At 43.8% G+C, this 12500-nt stretch overlaps 1 protein-coding gene and 1 long non-coding RNA gene across 2 annotated transcripts in view; both read right to left on the minus strand.

Moving 5' to 3' along the window:
• The window catches only part of LOC138966208 (uncharacterized), a 349546-nt gene that overhangs the window by 116242 nt on the left and 220804 nt on the right, over window positions 1-12500 (minus strand). The gene's annotated exons all lie outside the window — the stretch shown is intronic.
• LOC138965922 (receptor-type tyrosine-protein phosphatase epsilon-like) overlaps window positions 1-12500 on the minus strand; it is a 103492-nt gene that overhangs the window by 67147 nt on the left and 23845 nt on the right. The window contains exons 5-10 of the mRNA XM_070338002.1: window positions 12109-12151; window positions 11277-11388; window positions 8973-9103; window positions 7624-7808; window positions 6320-6407; window positions 4727-4803 (exon numbers count right to left, since the gene is read on the minus strand). Of these exons, the coding sequence (XP_070194103.1) occupies window positions 4727-4803; window positions 6320-6407; window positions 7624-7808; window positions 8973-9103; window positions 11277-11388; window positions 12109-12151 (636 nt within the window). The remainder of the gene's footprint in view (window positions 1-4726; window positions 4804-6319; window positions 6408-7623; window positions 7809-8972; window positions 9104-11276; window positions 11389-12108; window positions 12152-12500) is intronic.

A 12500-nucleotide genomic window follows, 5' to 3' on the forward strand; every position in this document is an offset into this window, starting at 1 on the left:
AAAAAGAAAAAAAGAAGAGTTAAATACCCTGTTTACCTTCCTCTAATGTTTTTTTCTTCTGAAAGATGTTCTGCAATTATCAACTCTGAATTAAATCTCTCTTACACTCACACACACACACACACACACACACAGACACACACACACACGCACGCACGCACGCACACACACACACACACACACACAAACAGACAGACAGACACACACACACACACACACACACACACACAGACACACACACACACAGACACACAGACAGACACACACAGACACACACAGACACACACACACACACACACACACTTTTGTGAAGAGCGTCAATTTTAAGGTCAGCAAAATTAAGGCCCCTCAAACACGATTTGTATATTTGTTAGGGTTCTATGCTTTTCCTAGCAGGCAAGCCGCCAAAGCCTAGCTGTTAAAACGTATTACAGTTGTTTCCCTCCTTTATTTTAGGTTTCTTCCCTTTTAAGCCCTTGGTTTTTTTTCTCCAGATTTTCGCGAAGTCTACTTCATGATGCTAACTGCACGAAGCTGTGGCACTGAATTGTCGGCAACGAGACTTTACGAAGTCTTCGAGAAGTCAACTTTGGGCTCAATGAAAGGACCGCCTTGAAGGCCTCCCCTCTCTCAGCTTTACTGCTCATCACATACGTGTATCATCATTATAAGAATGCCACCAATTTTCTCCCATTTTTGGAAGTTTTAAAAGGGGGGTTTCAATGTATCACCGCAAGAGCCAATAATCGGTTCCTTGAACTGGGCAGGGCCTGAGCAGGGACGTCAGAATTCCCGTGCACACTGGAAGGCCTCAGGTTATGGAGGCATGACAACCTTCAAGCCATACATTCCTCTGCTAGACAGTGGAGCCTTCCTGTTAAGACCTTGAAAAATCTGAGATAATCAGGTCTTAAAAATGAATACATTAACAAAGGCTATGAACAGAAAGTCTTCGAAAAGGGGGTCTTAACAAGGAGGGAGTCTTAACAAGGAGGGAGTCTTAACAAGGAGGGAGTCTTAAATTGGGGGATTTTGGAAGGAGGTTCCTCTGTATTGACAATTGAAACGAGATGCTCGTGCTGACCGGTAGCGCAGCCCTGTGACCTACATCTCACAGCGTGGTTTTTTCTCTCCAAACTATGAAACGCAGAATACATCGGTTTTTATAATGTTACTCAATAACATCTGCTTCAGTCGAATGCTTTACACACCTTTTTTTTTTCTCTCATAAAAGTCAATAATTGTAAAAAAAAAAAAAAAAAATGAAAAAAAATAAAATAAATGAGAATTTGTTGATAAAATAAATCCTCAACGGACACTAGCCACACTCTGTAAAATCAAATCATGGACATATTTTCCCTCTGCACAGAAAGTAGCCAGACTGTTGACTGTTGGTGTGTGTCTGAGTGGAGGGCTGGCAAGGCTGATCCCTCGCACAACCCTGGCCAGACCTAAGATGGTGAGCGGAATGGATTGCATGCACGGGAAGGAATGGGACTGTTAAAGATGGTGAGCGGAATGGATTGCATGCACGGGAAGAAATGGGACTGTTAAAGATGGTGAGCGGAATGGATTGCATGCACGGGAAGGAATGGGACTGTTAAAGATGGTGAGCGGAATGGATTGCATGCACGGGAAGAAATGGGACTGTTAAAGATGGTGAGCGGAATGGATTGCATGCACGGGAAGGAATGGGACTGTTAACGATGGTGAGCGGAATGGATTGCATGCACGGGAAGAAATGGGACTGTTAAAGATGGTGAGCGGAATGGATTGCATGCACGGGAAGGAATGGGACTGTTAACGATGGTGAGCGGAATGGATTGCATGCACGGGAAGGAATGGGACTGTTAACGATGGTGAGCGGAATGGATTGCATGCACGGGAAGAAATGGGACTGTTAAAGATGGTGAGCGGAATGGATTGCATGCACGGGAAGGAATGGGACTGTTAAAGATGGTGAGCGGAATGGATTGCATGCACGGGAAGAAATGGGACTGTTAAAGATGGTGAGCGGAATGGATTGCATGCACGGGAAGGAATGGGACTGTTAACGATGGTGAGCGGAATGGATTGCATGCACGGGAAGAAATGGGACTGTTAAAGATGGTGAGCGGAATGGATTGCATGCACGGGAAGGAATGGGACTGTTAACGATGGTCAGCGGAATGGATTGCATGCACGGGAAGGAATGGGACTGTTAACGATGGTGAGCGGAATGGATTGCATGCACGGGAAGAAATGGGACTGTTAAAGATGGTGAGCGGAATGGATTGCATGCACGGGAAGGAATGGGACTGTTAACGATGGTGAGCGGAATGGATTGCATGCACGGGAAGGAATGGGACTGTTAACGATGGTGAGCGGAATGGATTGCATGCACGGGAAGGAATGGGACTGTTAACGATGGTGAGCGGAATGGATTGCATGCACGGGAAGGAATGGGACTGTTAACGATGGTGAGCGGAATGGATTGCATGCACGGGAAGGAATGGGACTGTTAACGATGGTGAGCGGAATGGATTGCATGCACGGGAAAAAATGTGACTGTTAACGATGGTGAGCGGAATGGATTGCATGCACGGGAAAAAATGTGACTGTTAACGATGGTGAGCGGAATGGATTGCATGCACGGGAAAAAATGTGACTGTTAACGATGGTGAGCGGAATGGATTGCATGCACGGGAAAAAATGTGACTGTTAACGATGGTGAGCGGAATGGATTGCATGCACGGGAAAAAATGTGACTGTTAACGATGGTGAGCGGAATGGATTGCATGCACGGGAAAAAATGGGACTGTTAACGATGGTGAGCGGAATGGATTGCATGCACGGGAAGGAATGGGACTGTTAACGATGGTGAGCGGAATGGATTGCATGCACGGGAAGAAATGGGACTGTTAACGATGGTGAGCGGAATGAATTGCATGCACGGGAAGAAATGGGACTGTTAACGATGGTGAGCGGAATGGATTGCATGCACGGGAAGGAATGAGACTGTTAACGATGGTGAGCGGAATGGATTGCATGCACGGGAAGGAATGTGACTGTTAAAGATGAACATCGTCAGAGCATTTTAAATGAATACGACGACCAGGGCATTGACGGGGAGAATGACCTTGCTGACAGACTCTTTCGTGTGAAGAAAGCAGTGCCACACTTCCATCAATATTATCATAAGCTTTGAAACGAACGAGGCCAGAGCACTTTGAAATGAACACGACGACCAGGGCATTGACGGGAGAATGACCTTGCTGACGAAGGTAAATGCCACACTTTGATCAAAATATATCAAGCCTTGAAACTAACGTGACCAGAACATTTTGCATTTCAGGCGACCTGAGTACAGACTCTGCAATGCACGTGCGACCTCCTCAGGCTAAAGATATATTGTCATCACCCTTCAAACCACAAATGGGTGGATGTAAAATGAACATGGGCAAAGCATTTTCAAATCGACAGGGCCCGAGTGTTGACTGACAAATATGCACGTGCATATGACACAGCCTCAGGTTATGAAGGCAATATCGTAGTCACATCGCGCTGCCGCTGTCACCCGCTTTGCCGATAACCTGATGCTTTGCAAAATGAACAAGAAGGGTCCAATTTCCTCGACAACTTCCAGGTATGTTGCGTGGTTATGAGATAAAGGACAGTGGCCAAACGGAGTAAAGGAATAGGATTGCATGGACGAATAGATCAAATATGGTTCAGTGGCTAGTGCGGCTGTACGTGTTTGGAGGGAAGGAGGGAGGGAGGGAGGGAGGGAGGGAGGGAGAGGGAGAGAGAGGGAGAGGGAGAGAGAGAGAGAGAGAGAGAGAGAGAGAGAGAGGGGGAAGGGGGAGAGACAGACAGACAGACCAACGCAAAGACAAAAACACAAACACTGCGAGACAAGGGTCAACAGAGAATCGAGAGAAGCCCCATATTAATAGCACCGACACCCGATCATGTTATGTACCCTTTACAGACAAGGGGGAGACAGAACGAGAGACAATACAGAAATAGATACAGGGAGCGAGGTAGGGCAATTGGAGACGTATCGGCGAGGCAAGCCCTGCGCGCTCTCTTCCAGACAATTTCATTTTCATCATGTACACACCTTTGATCCTAATTGCGACACCCCCCATACCAATATAGCTTGCAGCATTAATGAGGTCACCTGGTGCAGCCATGTCATCCAAACAAAATCAAAGAAAACCGTCAATGAGCACCAAAGGGGAAAGAACAGGCTCAGTTTCAGAGAAATAGAAGGTGGGATGGGGGTGACCATGGGAGGTGTGGAGGTATGAGTGTGGGTTGTGCTGGAGACATACAGGATGGGCCAGAATAGTGGCTTATGTAAAGAATCAGAATTGTCCGAACCAGGATTGGCCCGATGGGGTATTGTGGAGGGAAGCGTGGGTAGACGTGAGAGAGAAGAAGGGTGAGACCGTAAAAAACTTGGAAACGCTCCAGAAAGTGATACATAAAGAGAGCCCGACAGAGAGAGAGAGAGAGAGCCCGAGAGAGAGAGAGAGAGAGAGAGAGAGAGAGAGAGAGAGAGAGAGAGAGAGAGAGAGAGAGAGAGAGAGACACACACAGACACACACTCACACACACTCACACAGACACACACACAGACACACACACAGACACACACACACACACACACACACACACACGCACACCCAGAAACACACAGAAAGGGGGGAAAATCGATATGGGGATGAAGAAATATACTTACATCAATATAATTTGCATTAATGTAGTCGTCTGAGGGGTCGTCATTCTCGGGATCCAGAAACACTCGCGTGTGGTCATCTGTCAACACATTATAGTAACAGTTAACAGAAATTCTGGAAACCGGGAATATGAGAAATTTCACTTATTCGTTTCTTCATTTACATTTTGAATTTCCCTAAATTATACAGCGGTTTAATGCTCTTTACAATACATGTGTATGTCCACAAGCTATGCGTTCATGTACGTTGAACCGTGTACACACGAATTTCTCACTCAAGTTAGTAAATCTGCATAATGTCTCTGTCTACCGCATAACTGCTGGAGATGAATCACATTTCCACACTGCCGTAGCTCTGAGATCTTCCGTGGTTCATTATTCGGAGTAACTGGCCTTCACCTAGACGCCCCAGAGATGTCTTAAGGTTTCCACCTACTGAATTGCAAACAACGTTAATGTTCCCAAGAGGCCTTACTTTAACCAGGCCATCCCTACAGTTGGACACATATCATAAATCTACACCGCGGGAAAGGGTGCCGCGGGAAAGGGTGGCCGAGTGGTAAGTGCACTTGCCTCGGAAGCGAGAGGTTGCGAGTTCGACCCTGGGTCGGGGGCGTAAGCCATTTTCTTCCCCCTTTCCTAGCCCAGGTGGTTGACGAAAAACCGAGGTCCCTTCGTGTACAACTACATTGGGGTGTGCACGTTAAAGATCCCACGATTGACAAAAGGGTCTTTCCTGGCAAAATTGTAAAGGCATAGATAAAAAAAATAAAATGTCCACCAAATACCCGTGTGACTTGGAATAATAGGCCGTGAAAAGTAAATATTCGCCGTAATGGCTTGAGATTTACTGGCCGATGTGAATGCGTGATATATTGTGTAAAAAATTCCATCTCACACGGCAGAAATTAAAATGTAAAGCGCTTAGAGAACGTCAAGCACTATATAAATCTCCCATATAAATAAATAAATAAAATGTTTTATGCGCAGTGGCAAAATTTCAAATGAATTAATCTAATAAAAGCTCCTAGTCTCAATCTGCGAAATTTAATTCATAAAAAATGCCATATCTGCGCAGAAGGCAGTCAGAATGTCGAGTTTTGGTATTTGTCCAAGTGGAGGGATGATGATGGTATCCCACGTTAATAGCATAATCTGAAATAGCGAGCAGAATTGTTTTCACGGGAAGGGGTGTGCTTTTAAAGTTGCGAATCCAGAGAGTTGATAACAAGCTCTTCAAGTGTGGACTTTCTTTCAGACTCATTATAGGTTGTTGTTGACTCTTAACTTGCTTATTGTATAGTATGTCCATAATTTGTTGAATACAAACTCATTTGGGTCTCCATTTAAAATGTAACCTGGCGGTTAATGTTCAGAGCGTTATCAGTTTTGTTGAATTGCTTTTGGTATCTAAAAACGGGGTTTCAATCTTCAACCAGTACTTTGAACTTAAGCCTGCTTTAGTCTTATCTGTTAATATGATCGACAAAAACAATCAGATAACTAAAAAATACTGTTTTGGGCATCAGATCCGGTCTACTTTTATCAACTTATTGAAGCGACTATTTCAATCAAGTCAAATTCTTCCCCACTTACATGCTATGATGTTTCCATAGCGGTTTTTGCCCTTATTCTCCTCTCTTCTCGCCACCTCACACGTGGCCGTCAGTCCGGCTGGCAGCATCTGCAATGACCAACAACAACACTTGTAATTATAATAACTGCTAGTAAGTAACAGTGTCATGTGACCAAACGAAAGCATCCCATTAGATAGACTGAGTGAGTATGCTAAATCTGTCAGCGCACTCCAGCCTCTATGTCCTCCACGACCTCGCCACCCCTCCCCACTCCCTCGCTAGTACCTACCCTATTTTCACGATTGAGTACTTCCATGTCGTTGCTCTGGTTGTTTGCGATGAAGTTCCAGAGGTCTTTCTCTTTTCTGTCTGTCTGTCTTTCAGCCCCCCACCCCCTCACATAATACCTTCGCTCGTTTGAGTCCTTCTTTGTCGTTGCTCTTGTTGTTTGTGATGTAGTTCTAGGTGTCTTCCCCTTTTCTGTCTGTCTGCCCCCCCCCAACCTCCTCCCCCCACCCCTAAGCACTCCAACCCTCCCCCCAAACACCCCACCACTCCCCCCTCCCCAACCCTCCCTCACCAATCCCTACTCTATATTCTCGCTTGAGTTATGCAATGCCCTTGCCCATGTTGTTCCTGATATAGTCCAGATGGACTGGGTGGTCGAGTCCTTGCGCTCGGAAGCGAGAGGTTGCGAGTTCGACCCTGGGTCAGGGCGTTAGTAATTTTCTCCCCCCCCCCCCCTTTCCTAACCTCGGTGGTGGGTTCAAGTGACAAAAGGGTCTTTCCTGGCAAAATTGTATAGGCATAGATAAAAATGTCCACCAAAATACCCGTGTGACTTGGAATAATAGGCCGTGAAAAGTAGGATATGCGCCGAAATGGCTGCGATCTGCTGGCCGATGTGAATGCGTGATGTATTGTGTAAAAAATTCCATCTCACACGGCATACATAGATCCCTGCGCCTTGAGTCCGAGTCTGGAGATACGCGCGCGATATAAGACTTCATAATTATAACATAGTCCGAGAGGTCATTAACCTTGACTGGCTGTCTGTGTGCCTCTCCATCCCCACTCTATACCCCCCCCCCCTTACCACCTTCCCCCCCCCCCCCCCCCCCCCCCCCCACCCCCCATCCCTCCCTCACCAATCCCTACCTTATACTCTCGCTTGAGTCCTTCCATGTCGTTGCTCTTGTTGTTTCTGATGTAGTCTCACAGGTCCTCTACTTTTCTGTCCATCTGCCTCTCACCCCCCCCCCCCCTCACCCTCAAACCACCCCACCTCTTCCTGCCCCCATCCCTCCCTTCACCAATACGTACCCTATACTCTCGCTTGAGTCCTTCCATGTCGTTGCTCTTGTTGTTCCTGATGTAGTCCCAGAGATCCTCGACCTTGATGGGCAGGATGGTGAGGCCTGCTCCCACGTTGCTGTACACAGGCTCCGACTCCACTGGACGTGCTGAGCTGGCTTCCAGGAGTGGTTCCGCTTCTGTGCTGCCTGTTTCTGGAAGAGATAATGTACAAGAGATAGAAGTGAAGTGCATTTTCTTGTTGATCATACCGTCAGTTACTTGTTTTCAACATAGCACACACAGATTGGTGTTACTTGTTTAGTTTCTTACTAAGAACGTTATGAAAGGAACTTTAAGAAATAACACAGCTCTTTACACAGAAACTGAATAATGTGCTCGGGGTATTAATTTGATTTGGTTTTTTCAATGTTTAAATAAAAATCACACACACAAGCAATCAAAGCAACAAAACAAATAACATAAGAGATGATACACATCAGTTCTTTCCACTTACCGAACGCTTCTGTAAATGTTCCAATGCAGCAAAGGTAATATGAACAGATATTTTATTATACATGGCTAGATCAAGAAAACGTTTCTTTCCGTAAATAACATGTAATCTTCAGGAACAAACAGAGCAACTTTCACTGCCTGGATAAAAACAAAAACATTCAGGGTTGATATTCTTATTTTCATTTGTTCTCAATTAAGTGTTCCAATATTGTCATTAGCAAGTTCTTGGCGTGACAGGCAAGTGCACGGCAAAAGTCCAGTATATCAATTGAACATTGGATTTTCCTTCTTTAAGCCACGTGATGTCAGCGGCCGACTAAACCTCATATGTGACCCTCCACCACGAAATGAGTCGCATGTCACCTCGCGGGGTTCTGCGCTAGGCTTAATATAAGTCCAGGGAGTGTCTGGTAACAGTGTGAGGGTCACCTTAGTCACAGGCTTATAACTCAAACAGTTTTTGCTCTTTTCTAAAACGGGTTTCACCACTGGATAGAGCATAAAAACTCTTTAGGAAAATGTAAAAATATGAAAATCATGCAAAGGTGACATGCGACTCATTCCGTGGTGGAGGGTCACATATTTAGGCGGTTGGCCGAGGGTGCATGTTTGTGTACATTCAATTGTAAAAAATAACTTCTACCTAAAATCGATCAATATATAAAAGTTATTTGCATTTGTGACCAAAATATGACATGACACATGACACATGACACATGACACTTGACACTTGACACAGATCTTGACAGTCATTGTTGCTAGTGCAGTCTTGGTGAACAAAGATTGTCTCGATCTGTGTAAACTGTTATATTTTGGTCCAAAGTACAAATAATATGCATTGCTGGTATGGCAAAGAAACCAACCTAGAGAAGTAAGTAGACAGGCTCCTTCACTGATAGGTGTGGGTGGTGGGGAGGTGTCTGGTTCCGGTAAAATGGTGGGGCCGAAGGACGGTAACTCTGCCTTCTCTCGCTCTGAATTCACGTGGCGCCGCCTGTAATAGACACAATATCAAAATTAGTACGTGATTATATATGATTATATGATTACCCCATGTGGAATAAACAATTAAAACAAGTCGCGTAAGGCGAAAATACAATATTTAGTCAAGTAGCTGTCGAACTCACAGAATGAAACTGAACGCAGCAAGACCGTATACTCGTAGCATCGTCACTCCACCGCCCGTGGCAAAGGCAGTGCCCGTGGAATTGACAAGAAGAGCGGGGTATTCGTTGCGCTTAGAAGGATAGCACGCTTTTCTGTACCTCTCTTCGTTTTAACTTTCTGAGCGTGTTTTTAATCCAAACATATCATATCTATATATTTTTGGAATCAGGAACCGACAAGGAATAAGATGAAAGTGTTTTTAAATTGATTTCGAAAAAAAAATTTGATAATAATTTTTATATATTTAATTTTCAGAGCTTGTTTTTAATCCGAATATAACATATTTATATGTTTTTGGAATCAGCAAATGATGGAGAATAAGATAAACGTAAATTTGGATCGTTTTATAAATTTTTATTTTTTTTTACAATTTTCAGATTTTTAATGACCAAAGTCATTAATTAATTTTTAAGCCACCACGCTGAAATGCAATACCGAACCCCGGGCTTCGTCGAAGATTACTTGACCAAAATTTCAACCAATTTGGTTGAAAAATGAGGGCGTGACAGTGCCGCCTCAACTTTCACGAAAAGCCGGATATGACGTCATCAAAGACATTTATCAAAAAAATGAAAAAAACGTTCGGGGATTTCATACCCAGGAACTCTCATGTCAAATTTCATAAAGATCGGTCCAGTAGTTTAGTCTGAATCGCTCTACACACACACACACACGCACACACACACACACGCACATACACCACGACCCTCGTTTCGATTCCCCCTCGATGTTAAAATATTTAGTCAAAACTTGACTAAATATAAAAAGAAGAAGAAAAAACAAGTCGCGTAAGGCGAAAATACAATATTTAGTCAAGTAGCTGCCATTTTTCAGCAAGACCGTATACTCGTAGCATCGTCAGTCCACCGCTCATGGCAAAGGCAGTGAAATTGACAAGAAGAGCGGGGTAGTAGTTGCGCTAAGAAGGATAGCACGCTTTTCTGTACCTCTCTTTGTTTTAACTTTCTGAGCGTGTTTTTAATCCAAACATATCATATCTATATGTTTTTGGAATCAGGAACCGACAAGGAATAAGATGAAAGTGTTTTTAAATTGATTTCGACAATTTAATTTTGATAATAATTTTTATATATTTAATTTTCAGAGCTTGTTTTTAATCCGAATATAACATATTTATATGTTTTTGGAATCAGCAAATGATGGAGAATAAGATAAACGTAAATTTGGATCGTTTTATACATTTTTATTTTTTTTTTACAATTTTCAGATTTTTAATGACCAAAGACATTAATTAATTTTTAAGCCACCAAGCTGAAATGCAATACCGAACCCCGGGCTTCGTCGAAGATTACTTGACCAAAATTTCAACCAATTTGGTTGAAAAATGAGGGCGTGACAGTGCCGCCTCAACTTTCACGAAAAGCCGGATATGACGTCATCAAAGACATTTATCAAAAAAATGAAAAAAACGTATGGGGATATCAATCCCAGGAACTCTCATGTCAAATTTCATAAAGATCGGTCCAGTAGTTTGGTCTGAATCGCTCTACACGCACGCACACACACACACACACACATACACACACACATACACACACACATACACCACGACCCTCGTTTCGATTCCCCCTCGATGTTAAAATATTTAGTCAAAACTTGACTAAATATAAAAAGAAGAAAACAAGGAGTTTTAATCAAATTGCTCGTCTTTATGTTACATTTTAACAATAAAGTATCATTCTCTGCACTTGTAAACCGAACATTAATTTTGCTGTTGCCGTAATGCAAATGTGGGACATTTTATATAGCAGAGAGAAGAAGTTACGTCTGCATCTCTACGCACATGTGTGTGTGTCCGTATGTGCGTGAATATGTGCGTGCGTGCGTGTGCGCGTACCTGTGAGCGCACGTGTGTGCGTGTTTGCGAGCGTATGTGTGCGTGCGTGCGTCCAAGCGTGCGTCCATGCGTGCTAGTATGTGCGTGTGTGTACATTGAACAAACAGAATGCACAACCACACCGATATGAGAAGCAGCTTACCTCCATATAAGCAGAAGTATGGCGAAGGTGACAATGAGCAAAATGAAGACGATCAGTACCCCCACTATCACAGGCACGTGGTTGGCTGGGGGCTGAGCTGTCAACGCGCGAACTGCAATATACACAGGCGGTGTAAATAAATGATGTTCGGAAAGAACTCTGTCGGGTTTTGTATCGGTTGTGAAAGAGTGAATACTTTTGCTTTTCTTGAGTCAAACGTTCCCACGTGACATGATAGGCAAGACCTTAGCGAGGGGGATGTCTGAAATACGTTTACAAGGAGCAATCGTGGAAAGTTTGCCTCACTAAAAGCAAGAGTATTCACTCTTTCACAACCCATACAAACCCGACAGAGTTATTTCCGGAGTTCGTCTATTAAGATCGACAACTACTTCGGAGAAGGGCATACAATACAAAAACGAATACGCCTATTTTTGAGACATGTAAAAAGAAGCTCAGGTACTTTTACATTCGTTGAACGAACATGATTCAATAACAGAACGCCCAGGCCCTTTTATCTCTTGGTTCCCTGGTATTCCACTATTGTTTTCTCTTTCTTTATTCCTAAGAGACTTGACCATGCAAAAGCACCCAATCGAAAAAAAGAATAGCATCACTATAGGAAGAAAATGTGCCAAATTGAGCTAAACGAAGTAGCCTTGGCCCATTGTACATTCAGTTAGCCTGCCTGACAAACTGCGCGATTATGATTTACAGCACTCATGTATATCCCTCTGGTATTCATATGTTAAACAAATAATATTAAAACATGTTAAAAGAATGACAAACTACAGTTCACACTTGGATTTGTTTTTGTTTACCAATTACTTACCAACAACAGGTGATTCTGTTTTTGCAAAAGCTTCCCGCATGGTCTGCAAGAAGAAAACATAATAACAAGTATCAGCACTGAGACGTAATGAGAGCGCGTGTGTAACACACAGTACCTAAACAAGGACAGACACGGACGTGACCAACCGATCCTTTCTAATCCAGTTCATCTACCCATTAATGCGTCTGCCAACCCAAACTTCCGTCCACCCATCTCCCCCAACTCTCATCCATCTATCCCTCTATTCATCCATGCAAACTGAATCTTCAGGACCCCGTCCACGTGCAAAACAAGGCAGATGTCGGTGGCCAACCCCCCACTACTCGTCCAATGTATCCATCCACTACCCCTCGATCCCTGCAACCACATTTTTCTTACCCCGTCCACGTCAG

This window comes from Littorina saxatilis, linkage group LG5 (assembly GCF_037325665.1).
Source record: "Littorina saxatilis isolate snail1 linkage group LG5, US_GU_Lsax_2.0, whole genome shotgun sequence".
Classification (NCBI taxonomy): domain Eukaryota; kingdom Metazoa; phylum Mollusca; class Gastropoda; order Littorinimorpha; family Littorinidae; genus Littorina; species Littorina saxatilis.